Here is a 20114-nt window from a genome sequence, read left to right on the forward strand (position 1 = left end):
CAATTTACTTGGATGAAGGTGCCACATAAAAGGTGTACGAAAATATAGTAAAAATAGTTCGAGGGAGGGTAATAGTACTCAGTTAAGTTGAGGTGTGTCGCTAGAATTTCGGCTATAATTCAGAGGGATAATTATACCTTTTTCCTGAAATAAAATATTGAAGGTCGAATACAATACAGAGCCACATATACTTGAGGGGTATCTCTTCGAAAAATTACACAATATAGATATATATATATATATTTTAACATTCTTTCGCTGGATTAAGACGACTTAGCTACTTGTATGAAAGCGGAAACAGAAGAGGAAGGTTATTCAAGCAAGAAAGGGTCGATGTAATTGAGCTACGGAACAGCAGCTTGACCTGCGGAGGACTGATTCACAGAGGATTCTCCTTCTCTTTCAGAAAAAGATTCCAAGAGAACCCGTATCCCGAAGGAATCAGGTTCCCCCCGATTTGGCCCATCTTTCTTTCCTCCATGAGAAAACACTGCTCAGTGAGACAATGTAGTCAAGTCAATAGCAAGCAGAGCAAAAGATTGATATGTTAAAACTTTGACTTCGCCACTAGTTAAATACATATACAAGCCCTTTGAAATTGTCAAATTTTTCGCCTAAACACTTCAATTAGAGAAGCGACCTATTTAAACACGTAATGCTAGTTTAAAATGTGCCTAATTTGACAAGTCTAAATGATTCAGAGCGTGTCGTTAATGACGTGACAAATAAGACTACTGAGAAAATGCCATGTGAAAAATTTAACATTCCATTCATATCAAACACATCCTTATTATTGTTAAAATATACGACTTTCAGTTCCCTCACCCCCAATCAACAATTAGGAAGTTTTTCATTTGTGTACTCGAACCAAAATTTATACTCAGATAAATATACAATATTTATACTTAACAACTCATATACAATATTTATAGCTAAATTAATGATCAAGTTTAGGAAGAATATAGAAGTGCCTTTCAAGTCAAATCAAGATTGCCTTATAGTTCCTGCCTCTATTTTTTGGTACATCTGAAAGGAATAAAAAGTGTTGAAATTCTGAACTCTAAGCCGATTACTTAAATTTCACTTGTATGCAAAATTCTAAGTTATTTATTGTTCAAAAATCAGTTGGTTACTTAGCAGATCCGGTGAAGCTATTCTTCCATATCCCTTATTATGATTAATCAAATAGAAGATGGAGAATCTAACATGGTTGTGATGCAGTGGTGGGACTGCTCTATTTTTAATTAAAGGTTTCAAGTTCGAGTTTTGGGTATGGTGAAAATCTTATTGGGAGCGCGTCACCACTAATTTGCCCTGCAATGCATGATCTGAATTTAGTCGGTGTTGAAAATAAATCAGGAGTAGAAATCCTAAGTTGTTTAGGATTAGTTATTTGATATTTATTTAATTCATGTCTAGTTAAGATTTATTTGTCCTAATTTATATAGGAATAAGTTTTCTAGTACTAATTTAATTTGATTTCTTACTACTATAAATAGAGATGTTGCTAGGTTATTTTTAACACACAAAAATACACAGAAACATACAAAAAATTCAGAATAGAAAGATCAAGAGAGATCTTGTAGTAAGATTCAAGAGTTTTTGATTTTTAAATAAAATATTTTCCTTCCGTCGGGACTCCACGAGCTCCAAATACCAGTTGGGAAACCATTAAAAAAAAAAATGGAGATGCGGGAAAATAGAATGCAATGTTGCTCTTTGTGAAACTCTTATTATGTATTATAATTTTTATGAACTCTCGCTATGTCAAGTAAATAAAGTGCATATATTGCTCCGTCACATAAATACTCATTTTTTAAAATTTGAATGGTAACAATTCAGACTTTGTTTTAAACTCCTTTGTGTGTGTTCTTTGCCCTTTTGTGAGTTTATCCAATTGAAATTTTATTTTAGTTAATATAGAATTATAAAACGATCGTGCTAAAATTATAGAATTCGGGGAATGCTTCAAATCTTTTCTTCGATCAACAAAATTCTATAATCAAAATTTTTGTCACAGATCAATCTTTGGAATTAACTTAATTTTAAAAACGGAAAAGGGTCAAAATTACCTTTCAACTATTCAAAATAGAGTACATATACTCTTAAACTATATTCTGGCTCAAAAATACCCTTTCCTTCATACTATTGGCTCAAAAATACCCTTCACGTCATCCTATTGACTCACTTCTACCCCTCTGTTTGACGGAATGAAGTGTGGCATCTCATGTGTATTAATTTACGCCATGTAAGATCTCCACATAAGCACCCCACCCCACCCCATCAATGAAAAGACCCAAATCCACCCATTAAAAGACTCAAACCCATCCTTGACACTCGTAGTTATGATTTTCTTGACTCTCGTATTTATGATTGTCAGAAATTAATTGCAGCAGTTTTTAAGCAAATCATTAATTGGCTATTTAATTTGCTAAACTATAATTTTCATTCAGTAGACATAGCTAACAAAGGGTAATAGATTTAATTTTCCAAAATGGCAATTAAGCAAATGTGCTACCTGATCAAGCAGGTGTTTTTCTAGGAAGAAGATGAGTGCGGTCAGGCTAGCTGAACTGTTCTTCCTAAAGTCAGGCCAACAAGCAGGGGTGTCTGACTGCCACAAAGTGTTACGGGAGTTGTTTAAAAACTGCTGCAAATTAATTGTGATAGTTATAACTACGGGAGTCACGGAAATCATAACTACGCAAGGATGGGTTTGGGTCTTTTAATTGATGGGGTGTGGTGGAGTGCTTATGTGGAGATCCTATGTGGAGTAAATTAATACACATGATATGCCACATTTCATTCCATCAAACAGAGGGGTAGAAGTGAGCCAATAGTATGACGTGAAGGGTATTTTTGAGCCAGAATATAATTTAAGGGTATATGTGCTCTATTTCAAATAATTTTGAGTAATTTTGGCCCTTTTCCGTTTTAAAAAAAATATTGGTTTTGAGGCGTGAATTAACACATGAAAATTCAATCCAAAGTAGCTGACTCCTTTTTTAAAAAAAAAAACATGTTAGTTTTGAAACATGATTTTCTCACTTTCTGTGCCAATTAATATGTAATTATACATGCCAAATAATTAATTCATGGGGCATAATACATAAATTGGACCCTTAACTTGGCTTCGAATATAAGTTTGAACTTTGATAGTGCACAAATAAACACTTAAATTATCCAACACTTAAACAAAAAAAAAACTAAAACTGTAATTACAAAACTCAAACTATAAATACTCAACTGTATAATTGCGCGAATTATACAAAACTCAAACTGTAATTACAGCTAGATGTTTGCCGCGAGGCACGAGCAATAATTAATTCAAACTATAGCTATGTTTGTTAATTAACTAATATATGTTTGCTTATCTACGTAATTTTTTCAACATTTTACACTACATAATTTTCCAACAAAGGGCATGCACTGAACCGCTCTTCGCCTAAGATGGCTCCGCCCTGCGAGTGGACAAGTAAAAGTGGACGGAAAAACGCTTTTAACTCTTCTTCTTTTTTTGGCTTAATCTTTTTTTTTGCTCAACTCAAAAGTAGATAGTACAATTAACTAATTCTTTCTAGCACACACATTTGCTTTATGTGCTAAGGTTACTTTATTTCATGGTGCTACAATTTCACTCAAGTCAATCATATTAACCGGAAAAGTTTTAACAAAGTGCACAATGCCAGCTGAATATGGAAGCAATTAGTTTCATTTCATTGAAATAAGATAAACAAGAGAGAAGATTAAGAGAATGTGTATAACAAATCCTTTTATACATGCACGTGACAATATAGTTCTATGTACACAATGCGGCATGGGGCACTAATACTCGATGTCACATCAAGTATATTTTTATGCTTAACGACATATGTTAAACTGTCTTACATAGCTAGTCGATCAGTAAAAACATTTAACTTCTTGAATCGTTCACACAGGATCCAAGATGCTGCAGAATAGCATGCCAATACTTCTGCTTGCATAGCATCTTGTGCTTTACTGATTCTGTTTGAGCTGCAAAACTTTTGTGATCATTTGGTGTTGACGCGTTCCAAGCTCTTCCTGTCGATGTGCTTGGCAGTTTCTGTGACCTATCCAGAACAACTTTAATAGCAACTGGAGTCTTCATGATATGCACTCTTTGCTCTATTGAACTTCACTTGAATCTTCATAGTTCGATATGCTTCCTCCACCTGCTCATGCAAACTAAAGTTCCTTGCTATCTGAATTTAAAGATGCAAATCATCAGCTTCACCGATATTTTCTCTTTTTTGTTCTTGTGCGAAGGACAGCAAAGTATCATTATACGAGAAAGTGATAATGCTAGTGGAGTATTTGACACAATCTGCACGTTAGTATTCCTGCGTCAAGAATCATTCCTCTGCTTAAATTCACAAAACTAAGAGCATGTAACTAAAATACGCAGATGTCAATCACACTCCTACATTAGAAATGCAGTATCCACGAAACATGGAGCTAGAAGGAGGAACCCACCAGAAACAAAAGCCTAAAATTGTTATTGATATAAGCCGGGAAGGGGGGCCAGAAAGAGGCGGATAGAGCATAAGCTGTGAACCAGGAAAGCCAAACTATTCACCCAATTTACATATTTGGCAGTTTATCTTTTAGATTTCAAGAGTCTGATAAAAAAAAATCAGGACAAAAGTCAAACACTTATAAAGTAGGACCGAAAACTTTCAAGGTCAGAAAAATTCTAAGCGACGCTCAGCACACAGTGTATAAGCAATATCTGAGGGGTGGATTTTGGTAAAACAGCATCTAATGTGCTGGCTAAACCGATATTTTATATCTTGAAGCCGATCAAAAGGGTGAGAAAACTGGAATTGCAAATGCAGCTATTACTACTAGTGGAGACTAGAGAACAACCTTGCACTCCATTTATTCAGATAGCAAATGCAGCTTCAGCTACATCCCTGAGGGATGGGTCAGCTTTTCAGCAGATCATGCGTATCCATTTTGACAAGATAAAGGCACCAGAACCAGTTCCTGTCACCTGAGAGACGAGGACCTCATTGCCTTGAATCTGTTGTTAAACCACTGATCCTGATCACCCATAGAAATAGTTAATCCACTAGCATCTTCGGATTCAGAGAACATGATTTCATCTGTCAGCTCTCTCAATTTTGCATAAATCTCATGGCAATGAGGATGTGATAGGTCCGCCGCATTGAAAGCATGCACCTCGTTTTGAACTTCTATCCAACTCCAACCAGGTACCTTAGCAACACTCCTTTCCCTCATCAACCTCTTAATATTAGCTATGTTATCCCACTTCTTGAATTGTCGGTACATGTCTGAGAGCAAAACATAGGTGCTATGCTCTCCCGGCTCCAATTCGAGCAAATGGCTAGCCACCTCACTTGCATATTCAATATCACCGCATGATCGACAAGTACCGAGTAGAGTTCTCAAAACCACAGCATTAGGATCAAATGGCATCCCTTTAACTAGCTCCTTTGCCTCCTCAAGACGCCCAGCTCGCCCAAGTAAATCAATTGCACAAGCATAATGTTCCATTCTAGGAACAATTCCAAAATCAGCTTCCATAGACTTGAAAAAACGGCAACCTTCCTCAACCAAACCAATGTGACTGCATGCAGTCAAGACTGCCACAAAAGTGATATGATCTAGCATCACTTCGCTTTGTTTCATTAGGAAGAAGAGGTCAAGCACGAGCTTACCCTGCCCATGTTGTGCATAAGCAAACATGATCGAGTTCCAAGATATCGAACTATCTTTGGGAGAAACCTCAAAAGATTTCCAAGCATCTTCAATGATTCCACAGTTGGAATACATAAGTATCAAAGCACTGCTCACGTACTTATATGACTCAGAGCGCAGTTTTAGTGCCAAGGCATGAACTTGTTGACCAAATCGAAGAGTAGCCAAATATGAACAAGATCTCAGGGTGGCAGAAAAGGAATACTCATCCATCTCCAGGTTTTCCACCCTCATCTTTGTAAACTTTTTGAAAGTAATTTCACTCCAACCCTTCTGTGACAATCCGGTCAAAATGGAGTTCCAAGAAACAGAATCCTTTGCATCCAGGTTCTCAAATACTGTCAGTGCATCATCCATAGAATTTGTGCATGATTTGGCATACATGGAAATCAACACAGTCGAGATTATAGTTACATTTTCCAATCCTCTCTTAATAACCAAAGCATGCAAACACTTCCCTTGACTGTTATGTCTACTCTCGAAACAAGCACTTATTATACTAGTATATGTATAAGAATCCATTTCCAACCCAAGCCTTTCCATGTCCAAGAATAGCTCAAATGCTCGCTTCTCCTCGTCATGTTCTAAAAAAGCTGCTAGCATTGAATTCCACGTTACCAAATCTCTGCAACTAATAGTACCATCAAAAACACTTTCCGCACTTTCAATACTCCCACATTGGGAATATGCAGTAATTAGAGCATTAAACACTTTTGCTTCACAACCTAAACCAAGTTTTTCAACTTTTGCATGAACCTGCATAGCCAACTTGTAAAACTTATCCTCATTAAGCAACGTTAAAAGCGGAGAGAACGTTCCATCATCCAGCTTCATACCCTCATGCTCCATGCCTCTCAACAACCAAAAACTATACTCTATATCACCTTTCTCTGCATACCCTGCTATTATAGCATTCCATGAGACATAATTACGTTCAGGCATGCTTTGAAACACTTCATTTGCATCGTCAACTTTTCCACACTTAGCATACATGTCCAGTAAAGCACTGGCGGAATAAACATTCCCTACATAGCCCATTTTAACCACATCACAGTGCACCTGCTGACCTAAGGACAATAAGCCATTAGAAGCAATACCCTTTAGTATGCTTCCAAAAGTATAGACATTTAAGCAAAACCCATGTTGTTTCATCAAATTAAGGAACACCCAAGCACTCAGAAATCTCCCAGAATTGACATATCCAGAAATCATGATGTTCCAAGAAGCAGTATCTCTGTGGGGAATTTCGTCGAACATCTTGAGAGCAGTACCAATTTCTCTGCATTTTGTGTATCCGTTTAAGATGGTTGTGGCAATGTATGTATCAATGATGCTTGCTAACTTGATAGCTCGACAATGGGCTGCCGTTACTTTAGACAGGGATGAGTGCAATAGCTTCATTCACGAAAAAACTAGTAAAGATATTTGGGAACTCAACTCAAGACCAAATCTTGAAAAAGTTAGTTTGGTCAATTTTTAAAAAATGATCTTACCTTGCCCATCTAACTAACCATAAGTTAAAGGTTTAATTGTAATGTGTGTATTAGCTAGTTTTGCCTACGAGGCACTAGTTTAGGACATTTTAATAAGTTAAGGAGATATTGAAGAAGATGGAATAAATTTTTTTTGTCTATTGGATATGATTTTTTTAGTTGTATTGATTGAGTTATTGTACAAACATTTCTAACTGAAAGACTGTAGGATATTATTTTGTGAATGATAAGAATGACTCTTTATAGAGGAAAAAGTTGTGAATAATATGAACATTTTTGCTATTACATCACAATTTGTGACCAACTTAATACGATAGGCAGAATGATATTATCAAATCTTATCTGTCTGTTATAATTTTGAGTAACACATGCAATTTTTCTAGGCAGAACTTATGAGCAATTGAGCGGTGTGTGCCGCCCGCACGCTGCTACACTGGATTCCAGCAGCTTGAAGGTCCAGGGCTCCAGGCAGCCTTTAAAACTGTGCCAGTATGCAGCCTGCAGCATTGGAGACAGCGAGAGGCCTGGCAGAAAAATCAGTTTTTTATTATTTTATTGTTGCTTGTATAGATAGTCATAGTTGAGTGATTTCTTGGGGCTTCCAGCCTTTATTTATTTTCTGTATCTATATAAGCCTTTTGGACAGCTTAGTTGGTAGCTAATCTTGAAATATACAATCAGAAAATTGGCACTTGCCTCTCAAAAGCTTCTCCCTTATTTACTCTTAGCTTGTGGCTGTTTGTGTGGACTTTGTGGACGTTTTTCGTTTTGCACTTGTTGTGCTTTCTTGTTGTTAGGACTGAGCTTTAGGCAAGTCGTGCACGCTGCTTAGGTTGTCCCACGTGCCGAAGAAAATAAGCCCGTGACAGGAGTGATTTATTAAAATATCCCATAGGCAAAGGCTATTTTAAAAAGAAATTACTAAGCAAGGCCAAAAATCTAAGACCCAAAACAACTGATGCTCTTGTCGTATATGTACTTGCCTGAATATCCACATAGGTAAATTATGTGTTCAGCATAGAGGCAGTCGACCTGCTCCCAAAAAAAATTCAACTCGTGTGAGAGCTCTCAAGATGACAATTCTGAAATCAAGTTCTTTTGGATGAGCCATGGACTCTCACAACAGTTCATTTTTTTTTTGGTTATCCGGTACCAATATTGGAGTCCGACTAAATCTAGATTCGCACGGGAAAGTCCGATGGGTAAAGCAGACCTCTGAATCTGATTACGAATGAAAGAGTATTTATTACTCCACCACAATCCTTGTTGGTGATAACAGTTAGCATTGGTGAGGAAGTATTAGAAAGTTCACTTTTTGTGGGTTATAAAATTGGTTGCAAGAAAAGTTGTTACATTCTTTCACATGGAAGACTTTCCAGCAGTTCAAATGCGAACAAGTTTTGGAATGAAGTGATTCTTTTTGTCATTTCTACGCCTCTTTTAAATAATCAACCGCAAGTTTCTATCTTCTGTTTACTTTATTTTCTGCAATTTTCTCAAGAAATGTCTTGTTTATTGCAAGACAGATATAGAGTTGTGCTTCTGTCTAAAGATGGCTATTGCTGAGGCACTCAAATTAATAGTGCATTTTGTAGTAGAGAAAAAAAAATGCAACTGAACCTAATGAATCTTAGTGACTTAATAGGATTAAACCCCTTTCTCTGCATAATATTTACCAGAAAAGAAGAGAGATTTGACTCTTTTAAGTTAAAAAGAAAATAAAAGGTATCAATGAGTTAGCAAGCTGCTACTTTCTCATACGTGTTAACAGAAACCAATAAGATGCAACATGACTTATCCATCAAGTATGAATTAACCACGATCAAGTAATTAACCTTGTATGTGAAAAACATATGTCATGTACTTATTACTTCAGTACATGCCTGGGGTGGATACCTTTTCGGGTATGTGCTCCCCTTGGAATGATTTAGCAAGAAACTACACAAAGATGGAGATTTTCCTTGGTCAATCATCTTTAGGCTACTGATTCACCAAAGTGCTCCAAGGTAAATTTTAGTCTTCTTGTGCCCTTCGTGTCAACCCAAGTCCGGTTCTTATGCTTGCCCCGACAACCTTCATGTCTTCTACCTGCGTATTTTGCAAGTAGTTAGTGCACATAATTTTAAAAACTGGATAAAAAGGAGACTAATTAACACTGATTGAAACTTCTAGAGAGTGTCGAGGGGTATCCCAATAAAAAGTTCAATGCAACTTTTCGGATCTCACAAAATGAAGAAGCAAGGTTCCATTCTTTCATTAACCCAACGGTCGCTTAGCACACGTGGCATGAAGCACGTCCTATGGTGTTCTCACCTTATATTGGCGTATGTCTCAAACTTCTACTCATTCGACACCATTCAGATGGTCTAGACACCTCCTGATGTCTAAACCGAACTTCTCACTTCAGTAATCCACAAAATGAAGAAGCAAGGTTCCATTCTTTCATTAACCCAACGGTCGCTTAGCACACGTGGCATGAAGCACGTCCTATGGTGTTCTCACCTTATATTGGCGTATGTCTCAATCTTCTACTCATTCGACACCATTCAGAAGGTCTAGACACCTCCTGATGTCTAAACCGAACTTCTCACTTCAATAATCCACTAATCCATCTTCTTGGAGAAACTCTCATCTAGCTTACAAAACAAGTCATAACTTGATGGTGGTGTCCGGTGTTCACTTGTGCACATTTATGAATCCAACTAGGTAGCCTGTTAAGCCTAGAAGCATTGATTGCCAGCGATCCCCAGTACCCACCAACCCAGGAGCAAATGAGATCATACCAAGTGTTGTAACTAAAACACAAACCTAGGATGATCTTCAGGTTGTTATTCATATGTATAAACCCCTTCTGATCTTCTTTGTGTATGACACTGCCCATTTATAAGCACTTCTCTCTCCCTCCTCCCTTCATCTTTCTGATATCATCCATAAGTACTGAAACTACAACATGAAATTAATAATTGCGTTATTGCATGAATACCTTGCAAGAGGTCGAAAAATTACATTGACCAGCCTTGTACTGGATGAAATTAAAAGGCGCTAATTTTACACCTGAACTATAAAGCTATACCTAATCTTTATCTAATTATACTCCTAACACGTCATACTAACAAAAAAAGAGAATGATTTTATGATTTTTTTCTATCTAATGGAAACAGAAGAGGAAGAAAGGATCCAGTTTGATGAAAAGATGACCTAAAATAGAAAAGGAAGAACAAAAAGAATATGTGATCCAAATTCCGTGTGCATGCATCAGCAGACTTAAAAAATATGAATAAAACACTGTTTCTTTCCAATATCATATGACACCACAAAAATGAAATGAGATAACAGTACAAGAAAAACAAGGTCAAACCAAATAATCGAACATTTAACTTGTCCATAGCTGAGTACTTTCCACGAACAATGAACACGTCCAATTTGTAACACATGTAAAAGCATCAACTTGTTTCTACTTTCTAAGACCCCAACAACAACATCAACAACAACGCCCCAATCCCAAGCAAATCATACAAAAATGTTACTCAACCATCGTCTAACTGTTGCTTAGATTCATAGGCAGGCAATAAGACATCCCACCATTCTTTACCAAAAAAGATACCTAAAATTAGTTCTTCATATCACCGAGTAAATATGCCTTGGACTTTAAGGAGTCAGCTGTTTCCATAGGCTTTCAATACTTTTTTGATGAAGCATAAGCTTTCAGTACTTCACCAAATCTATCACAGTACTTTACTCAAAATACCCCATCATATCCTAAATACTTCCAGGAATTTGTATCAACTGAAGTAAGACATCACAGTTACTGGCCATAGAGGACCTGAAATTCTCATCGAGTAAAAAAAATTTCTAAATTTCGAGGTGATGCAAAAACCTAGAGCTACCGAATGTGGAATTAGATTGATTGTCATCTCATGGCATACCAGCTACTGGATGACTTAGCCTACTAAATGGGCACTTACTAATGTTCAGGTAGCAAGAAAAGCTATATGACATGAATTTGGGGCATGTGTTCCAAACAGCAGTAAACTTGCTTAGTTTGCACCAAATGGACTGAATCTATTTTCCATTAGAGCAAGCAAATAGTTCCACAATCACCAACTTGAGACACTACAAAGGCAATAAGATTCATCTCTCTTTGAAATACTTACCTTATTTATCCAACTCTCTCCAATACCCTCCATGATATATTCTACATGAAATTGGATGTTGTACATAATCTGCCCCACCAGCGCCCCACCTCCCGATCAAGTATCATTTTTATCCAACTCTCTCCCAATACCCTCCATGACATATTCTACATGAAATTGGATGTTGTACATAACCTCACCCACCCCGGATCAAGTACATGTTGATTCGCTGGTAGGCCTACTTAGGTTAGGATTCCAAACCTCAGCTCTTACAAAACTCTGGTGTGCAATTTACATCTTTCTAGCTAGAACTCGATTGAATAAGAATCATTGATTCTCTCTGCTTTCAATTTCTTATTCATTGCGTTCAGCCAAATACTTGTATAAGCAGAAAGATTTCCAGCACTAAACCGAGTCTCGCGATGTCATCAAGCATAAAGAAATGGTGCTATCAGAATTTATTCCCAGTAATGCAAATAAACTTCATTCGATCTATAATTGGAGAAGTTCTTAATGCCTTACTGACCAAGTGTCAGACCATATGGCCAAAAAAAAAAAGCCTTATCAATCGTTCCAAATAATTGAACGTTAGATCTTAATTGCCCAAACAAGCTTGAATTCTTACGATTGGATGTTTCATACTCTAATTGTTAAAGTTTTCAACTTGAACACTAAACCTCAGAAGTCTGGATTCTTTACCAAGACATAAGTAAAATGAAAAATCATGTAACCTTAAGCAAATAAAAGGAACCCAGATAGCTGGTCATAACTTAAAAGTTATCTAACATACAAGACAATGCACAATAACAACCATCGTAAACCTCAATTTTCTTTTCCAATCTTCCTTTTTCTGCCACTAAAAAAATTCTATAACACTCCGCATCGAGATCCCTACTTAAATCAAGTAAGTCTAATTCAAGTAAGTCCAACACCATATGATCAATGTAAGGTCCTGTTTGAATGAAGCAGTTATTTCTAAATTCAGAAGCTTTTTACTACATCTCATTTGGACACACATGAGAATTTGAATTACACTCATATCAAACTTTATTTCGTCCCTTATGTCTCTTCATCTCAAATTATGTGATGCTATTTCCTTTTTAAAATGTCCCAAAAAAAATTACACTATTCCATTTCTGTACAATTTTCAAGAACTAAAATTCATTAAACTATTCAAATTCTACACTTGTATGTAAATTGTAATGCTTCTCTATCGAACTAACTTTTCCATAATTACCTTCTTTGTCCATTATAAAAAGTTTAATATGTATGTGCCGTGAAAGCACTGGAAATGTCTTCCCAATTTACGCACATACTTATTAACGCCTCCCAGCCATTCTGATTTATTCCAACTCAGTGATTAATAGGATCTCCGTTCAAGCTATCCCTTAGCAATTGTCCATTCTAATGCCTCCAAAAAAGTGTGGTAAACAGAAGAAAGCACAGAAGAACAATAAACACCACAGCTTAGAATCTTAACTCCATGTCGTCACGGGGAGTATTTATTTCAAATGTCAATTGCATTCCAAATTCCTCCATACAAAAACATAAACCTTAACAACTCTAACCCCTACCAATTGGAAGTATATAGTCAGTCTAGTTTTAGTCAACTGAACTTTAACAATACAAAGAAATGACAAATTTCTTTAGTGTATAAAAGAAGTAAGAGAAAAGAGAGAATTTACTGAGTGGATGCCACAGGCGCGAAGAGAAGCCATGGAGGCAGAAGCGGTAGCGCCGACGAAAAGCGAGGCGACGGCGAAGGCTTTAAGCGGCATCATTCGACATTCGCCGGCAAAACCTCTCCTATATGCGTAAATTCCCCATAGTAACTGACCTGTACTCGCGGCGGCCCACCATCGGTATCGATCTGTGCCGGTGCCGGCACCGGCGGTGTTTTCTTCGTTTTGGTTCATTTCCGCTTCATCGTGTCCGATCACCGGCGTCCTTGTAAGGAGCTTAATAGTCGATCTCGGCCTTGTTCTATGGGCTTTTCGTTTGGGCTCATTGTTGGTCCAGAGTAGGAACAAGTTTTGGGCTTATTATCATTAGAACCGGGGAAGTGCCCAGTTACCGACATCCCTGACCCGTAAATTTATAAGTTTTTAGTAAGTGGGCGTGTGGGGTTTCGTTGCGAAATTTGAAAAATATTTTTTTTTTCAACCTGAAAAATAAGACTTGAAAATTGCAGGTGTGTTCGACTATGAATATAAATTTAATTTATTTTAAAAAGAATTTAATAATTTGGAGTGAAAAAGTAAAAATACTTTTTTGTTGTTTTTCAAAATTTTAAAGATTCTGAAATTCAACTTCAATTTGAATTTAGGAATTTAATGGCCAAACTTGTTTTCCTAAGTTTGACTCACAGAAAAAAGTAAAAAAAATAACTCATGGACAAAATTTCAGATGTACACCACTGAAATTGCAGAAATCCACTTTCCTAAATTCATGATGTAGTTTTGTATAGTCTTTTAACTCTTGAAAAATAATTTGGAGAATAACAAATTAATGTTGAGGGTAAAACATGAAAAATGACATTCATTTGGGTTATTAGTAACTTATTAAATGTGTACATCTACGCATTCATTTGGATTACTAGTAACAAACTTATTTACATTTTTAGCTACAGTTGCCCAACTTTCTTTTGAATTGTCCACTTGGACCTGTACTTCGTCTCTTTGCATTCGTCATTCGTCAGAGCCCGCATTGGAGCTCGAATTGTACATAATAAAGCCCATCTCAACATGATTTTTTTCATAGTTAGGCTTGAACCCAAGACTTCTGGTTAAGAGTCTACCACTACACCACAACTTACGTTGGTTCGTGCTGATGATACTGCTCACACATAATTTCAACAATGTTTAATTCAAGCATATCTTCAGCTTGTTGCACTGCAGCTCTCATCTGTTCCTCCAACTCTTTGATTTTTTTCATATTCATGTTTCTGGTGGCTACTCTTCTCAAGAATATTTTTAAAATATTACGCGCTAGCACGAAGAGAGTCGACCATCTCTGCAATTCGACCATGGATCAAAGATGGATAAGTACTTTGGAATAGCTCCAAAGTTTGAATTAGAGAGTTCAATGCAGGAGAGGACATCAATCTCAATACTTAGATGGAGAGAAATGTTTTCAGGGTTTAAGCACTTTCAAAAGCCGATTAACCAAAATAAAACCTGATGGTTATCTTCATCCATAGAGCTAGATCAACAACAATGGCAGAAACTGCTGCAAAGCATTGAAGACTTCCATAAAAGAAAACGGTTTCAACAAAAACTAATTACATCCAGCTGAAAATCAATGCACAGATAATTTACTAATCTTCAAAGATCAAAATAGTTACTTCCATGTCTCCAGTAGAAACAGAAAATCGAAGACTCAGGAGACACAGCTATTTGCAAATAAGTTTTCTAAAATTATACAAGCTGTTACCAAACTAAAGCAGGTACAGTATTTCCATTTGGATGTAGTTGTCAACAACAACAAATGAAAGGAACACAATCAGAGAGATAAAACCTCAAAGTTAATCTCTAGGGATCTTTACCAGTTTCAAGTTAGCACTTCAACTGGAAAAGAATCATTATCATATCCACGTTCTATCCATGACGGGTGTACTACAAACCTTGATTAAATCACCGGAACAAGGGTCTCAATTATGAGTAAGAGTTCTTTCGTCTCATCAAATCTTTGAAATTTTCTCATCTTCAACTAGTAAATTAAACTACTAGCAGCAATAGATTGAGTAGTGATGCAGAAAACAAAAATGCATAAGGATTCGACTTACAACTTAAACCACCTTAGCAAACAGGAAAAAAGAGACAATTTCAAACCAGTGGAAATAAAGGAAGTAAATGGTTGGTGCATACCATGTCCATTGGGCCTCTTTCTGTAATCAATATCTCAAAATATTCAAGAGGGTGGGAAGTGTGAACCCCTCACTCTGGCTTAGGAGGTAGTAACTTTCACCAATTAAGCAGATTCCCCTAAGGGCTAAGGGACTGTAACTTTCACCATATTCAAATACAAGCTAGAGAAAGAATAATTACAATACAGGATGCTAATATTAGACAGATCATTATAAAGGCAAACGAATTGATGAGGCAAAGTGAACTTGTTACCTTTCTTACTCCTTTTCTGCAACTTGAAATTGTGAAATTAATCCTTCAGGGAGATTTTGGCATTAAAGAGATACTATTAAACATGTGACTTAATAGTTAGTTATACTTTACATAGATAAAATTATATAGTGAGAACTTGCCAGATGTTGTGACTGTTATCATCATACCCACATACCGAATATTATTAATGCATGAACAGAAGAGTTAGAGTTAGATACCAAAAAAGACTCGCCCGTTTCTTCAGAGCTTCTCTGTTAGAAATTAAACTTAATTGCCCCAGCCGGTTTGAGTCATTGCAAGCAGGAAACCACCTGGCTAACACAGAAAAAAGCACCAGCTGAGCTTCTAGATAAGTTTAACACGTGCTCGCGTTCTAGGAGATGTTTTTTTTTTTTTACTATTTACCTATATCAAATACATTGGTAGGAGTCAGGTCTGCGTACACTCTACCCTCCCCAGACCCCACGATGTGGAATTTCACTGGGTTGTTGTTGCTGTTGTTGTTATATCAAAGTCGTAAGTAAAAGGCACATTTTCAGCAGCATTATAGTTCTGAAGTCATCTGATATTCCATAATATTAACAATATTCAACTGATCAACTTAACTGCAGGTAGTTTTCAATGTATCTCCTTAGTACCACTCGCAAGATACAACTGGAAACACAAAAAGGCATTTCTTTCCAGTTAGACAAAATCTGATTTGGAACACATTTCATCAGAATCACTCAAGAAGATATTGATATCAACCCTTTGGGTCTGAACCATCTTCTGTTCATCGTGGAACTACTATCATTTTTTGAAAGTGAAAAAACAAAGAAACAACTTGTTAGCCATTGGACAATTCCTGCTTCTGAATTCTGATTGTACAGAACTTATGAACACAAATTTACTCTTTCATACAGCATTGATCAAACTTGTGCTGATAAATCAGGATAATTTTGCACTTTTCATTATAATGTGAACGATGACAGTTACATCTTGCGTTTCAGTCGCAAGCCACGCAATTGTTTTAAAATCTCACAATGAGTTATCCAGAGCAATAAAACAAGAAGGATGTACAAGTCAAAATATTTTCATTTGATAACCATCTAAAAGATTGACCAAGAATTAGCACTCTGATGTGCCTTGGCAACTTATTGACTCATTTTCCTTCAAGAAACTATCAAACCACTTTTTAGGGGCATCGGGATGAATGTCAGAGATACGAGCCATAAACATTTTATCACTAGTACCAACAATACTTGCAAGAGAATATTCATATGGACACCAATTTTGTTCTCTGAGCCACTTATGGAATTGGCAACGGGGCCTTATCCTCTTCTCCAAGTCATAACATAAACAGGATGGAAAAGCACAAAGCTCCTCCTGAGATAATCCCATATCCAAGAAAAGAAACTTTAGTTTTTGCTCAAGAAATTCAGCTTTCTGGTTCAGAATCTTTGGAGACACTGTAAGCATTTTGCAGAGTGTCGAAAAGTTAATTCCACCACGAAGTAGGCAATCAAACCGTTCCTGTAACTCATCACCCGGACCATGCAACAGAGACAACACTTTCATTGTCAGCTTGTTTTCTCCAAAGCCAATCCCATGCAAGAAATCTAATTTATGAAGGGTATGAAAGGGTGTTCTCGATGCCTGAATTTTCTGCAAATGCCCTGCATAATCTTCGTCAAAGTCTTCAACACTGCCAATAACATAGTTACCTAACAGACCATGACCATCATTTTTTAGTCTGTCAAAGAACCATTCACTTAGATCCAATGATCTCAAAACATGAGGTACATTAGCTATTCTATTTCTACCCATAACGTATTGGTATGTTTGGGCAATCAATTTTCGTTTATTTACACCCATCCCGAAATGTTTCAAAAATCCCACTGTCGAAATCACACGAACTTCCAAATCAAAACTCAAAATCTCAGGCTTCGATAGAACTAAAAGTCCAACCTCTTCTTTTCTCACATCTAGTCTACAAAAAAAATCAATCTTTTCAGCCAAAACCTCTTCAGAGTAATCAACAAAAATGCTTTTGTTCCTTCCCATCAATTCACCAATCTTCCCTTTCTCACAACCCAATTCATAAAACATTGCAATTTTCCTACAAATCTCAAACCAAGCATCCACATTTCCCTCTACAGAACTTGCAAGATCAAAATCCAGAAACACCCTTTTCAAATCATCAAACAGCATATCAATTTCATCTTCACTCTTATCACCCAGTACATGTGGGAAAGCTAGGCAAATACCAATAACAGCAGTATTACCAAACCCGTATAGTTCAATATGTGAAAGCCTCTCTTCCAATTCATAAGGCTGTTTACTAAAAATTGAAACTTTCCCTTTGTACAAAATACACAATTTATTCCAGGGGAAACCAAAACAAGCAAGAGCACAAGCAGCATCAAAAACTTTAGAGTCTTCACACAAGAAGCATTTGTACATATGCAACATAGAACTAATTTCTACATGATTTATACCAATGCTCTCAAAGAAAAACTCAAATTCATTAATGGGATGGTACCTTAAGAACCTATGAATGGAATTGGGAAAGCGATTACGAGAAAATGGAACTTTAGAAACAAGAGCCAAAAGGGAAAATCGTGAGTTTTTACCAATGTACTCAGCAAAACAGAAGGGTAAGGATCTAGAATTATGGAAGTAATCAGTGAGTACTTCTTGAGCTTGTAAAATCGCTTTGGACCTATATTTTGCTGGAATCTTGGACAGTTTTGGAAAATTTGGAAGCTTTTGGTTTGTGTTTGTGGAGAAAAATTTGTTCTTGAGAGTGACATAGAGGGATTCAAGTGTTGGGGTTTTAGAACGGGAGAGCATTTCTGTGTGCTTTTGGGTTGGGAAGTAGCGTTTTCAGTAGTTTTATAGAAAATCTGTAGATAAATGTTTACCTCCGGTGAGTTTGTCGGCAAAGGATCGCTGTGGGTTTCGACTGTTTTGGAACAATTGAACAAGTTGCAGTGTTGTCCCTGAACTATTAGTATTTTTGTATGTTGGATCAATCATTTCTTTCTTATAAATCTTTCATTTCTATTACTTATGATAAAAGAACATTTTTTTTAATCCAATTTATGCAATGATATAAAAAGAGATTTTTTTAATTATTTATAATAGGTCAAGACCTTTAATTCTTTTCCGAAAGCAATATTTACAAAATGAAATAGAAAATGATCAAATGGTCCTTAATGTATGAGTTTTGGTTCCTTGCATTTTTCTCATGTGCAATATAAAATTTATGAAATAAAATTGAAGTTTTACTTCAACTTTTTTTTTTATGTTTTTTCATAAATATAAAAACTTCATAAGTCATAAAATTATTCAAATTATCCCAAGTTTTTATAAAATATTATCAAACAAGTAAAAGTTTATAAAATCACATAATACACTATCATAAAGTTATTCTAAAAAAATACAATGCTTATTGATCAAACTTTATTTCAATAAAAATAATTGAACATAAATTATAGTGTGCTAGTCTTTAATATAATTATTTCACATTGTACGGACAATCTCCTTACATTGAACTTGTATTTCTCGATCATATGACCAAGAAGACGAACCATATGAATCATAATCTCCTCAAATTGAGATTGATTTGAATGAAATAGTAATAAATTTGATTGGTAAATAAATTTGATCAAAATGATGAATTTGGTGAATATAAATGGTAAAGTAGAAATTGATTTAAAGTAATAATAAATATTATGTTGGTCAGAATAATGATTATATGAGATATAAATGATTTAAAAGGTGATGATATGAATTACAAGTTTTATTTACATATCTAGTAGATATAAATATGAATTTATTTTTTTTACAAAACATAAACCTTTAGGTCAATTTTTGAATTTGAAAAATCTCAAGTCATGATTTAAAATTTTTAAATTATGTTTTTTAAAGAATTTGAGATTTCATTTTATGAGATGAAATCAACGTGAACAAACAATGATTTCATCTTATGATTTCATATTGCGACATGATATCGTATGTCCAAATGCCTGGTAAATGTATAAATATGTGAAAATAATTCTTAATTGTTAGGAATTAATAGATTCATTTTCTCTCCTTTACTTTTTTCTTACACGTTATTAGCACAAAAATTTAATTTTCTTCAGATAAATTAACTTCTATATCAGGTATATCTACTGAAAAAATCTTATTTTAGTTGTCTTTGTTATTTCTAAATTAATTTCTATATCAATTGTCATCATGTCAAATTTATCAAAATTTAAGTTTGTGACACTTGACATTTCTGGACAAATTTATTTATCATGGATCTTTGATGCTGAAATTCACCTTGACGCTAAATGTCTTGGCGATACTATTAAATAAGAAAATAAAGCATCAAGCCAAGATAAAGCAAAGACCATGATTTTTCTCCATCATCATATTCATGAAGGATTAAAAACTGAATATTTAACTGCGAAAGACCCCTTTGAATTATGGACTAATTTGAAAGATCGATATTACCACCTAAAACTTACGGTGTTACCAAATGCCCGATATGACTGGATACACCTTCAATTTCAAAATTTTAAAACTGTGACAGGGTATAATTCTGTTATCCACAAGGTAAGTTTCATGTTAAAATTATGTGGAGATACTATCACTCATGA

At 35.6% G+C, this 20114-nt stretch overlaps 3 protein-coding genes across 4 annotated transcripts; all 3 read right to left on the bottom strand.

Annotated features, from left to right (window-relative positions):
- Positions 1-3696: 3696 nt before the first annotated feature.
- LOC129886735 (putative pentatricopeptide repeat-containing protein At3g25970) lies at positions 3697-7418 on the bottom strand. Of its 2 annotated transcripts, none has more exons than XM_055961561.1 (2): positions 4888-7418; positions 3697-4223 (listed from the first exon to the last, which is right to left on the bottom strand). In XM_055961561.1, the coding sequence occupies exon 1, from the start codon at positions 7141-7143 to the stop codon at positions 5011-5013; it is 2133 nt and encodes a 710-aa protein (XP_055817536.1). In that variant the 5' UTR covers positions 7144-7418; the 3' UTR covers positions 3697-4223; positions 4888-5010. The 2 variants fall into 2 exon arrangements, with proteins under 2 accessions (XP_055817536.1, XP_055817535.1); XM_055961560.1 differs by having other exon boundaries at positions 3697-4361.
- A 1529-nt stretch (positions 7419-8947) lies between these two features.
- On the bottom strand, positions 8948-13320 carry LOC129886736 (uncharacterized). Its single transcript, XM_055961562.1, has 2 exons — positions 13054-13320; positions 8948-9323 (listed from the first exon to the last, which is right to left on the bottom strand). Exons 1-2 carry the CDS (start codon positions 13282-13284, stop codon positions 9249-9251), a joined length of 306 nt encoding a protein of 101 aa, XP_055817537.1. The 5' UTR covers positions 13285-13320; the 3' UTR covers positions 8948-9248.
- A 573-nt stretch (positions 13321-13893) lies between these two features.
- Positions 13894-18524, bottom strand: LOC129886737 (transcription termination factor MTEF18, mitochondrial). The gene is made up of 2 exons (XM_055961563.1): positions 15892-18524; positions 13894-15797 (listed from the first exon to the last, which is right to left on the bottom strand). The coding sequence occupies exon 1, from the start codon at positions 18316-18318 to the stop codon at positions 16594-16596; it is 1725 nt and encodes a 574-aa protein (XP_055817538.1). The 5' UTR covers positions 18319-18524; the 3' UTR covers positions 13894-15797; positions 15892-16593.
- Between the last annotated feature and the right edge of the window lie 1590 nt (positions 18525-20114).

The sequence above is a fragment of the Solanum dulcamara genome, chromosome 4 (genome assembly GCF_947179165.1).
Source record: "Solanum dulcamara chromosome 4, daSolDulc1.2, whole genome shotgun sequence".
Classification (NCBI taxonomy): Eukaryota; Viridiplantae; Streptophyta; class Magnoliopsida; order Solanales; family Solanaceae; genus Solanum; species Solanum dulcamara.

Bases quoted from the DNA above. Each gene is read 5' to 3' on its own strand.
- LOC129886737 (XM_055961563.1), bottom strand. From the start codon at position 18,318: ATGCTCTCCCGTTCTAAAACCCCAACACTTGAATCCCTCTATGTCACT.
- LOC129886735 (XM_055961561.1), bottom strand. From the start codon at position 7,143: ATGAAGCTATTGCACTCATCCCTGTCTAAAGTAACGGCAGCCCATTGT.
- LOC129886736 (XM_055961562.1), bottom strand. From the start codon at position 13,284: ATGAACCAAAACGAAGAAAACACCGCCGGTGCCGGCACCGGCACAGAT. The intron at 9,324-13,053 runs GTAAATTCTCTC...CAAAATACGCAG, and splicing joins GCGCCTGTGGCATCCACTCA to GTAGAAGACATGAAGGTTGT.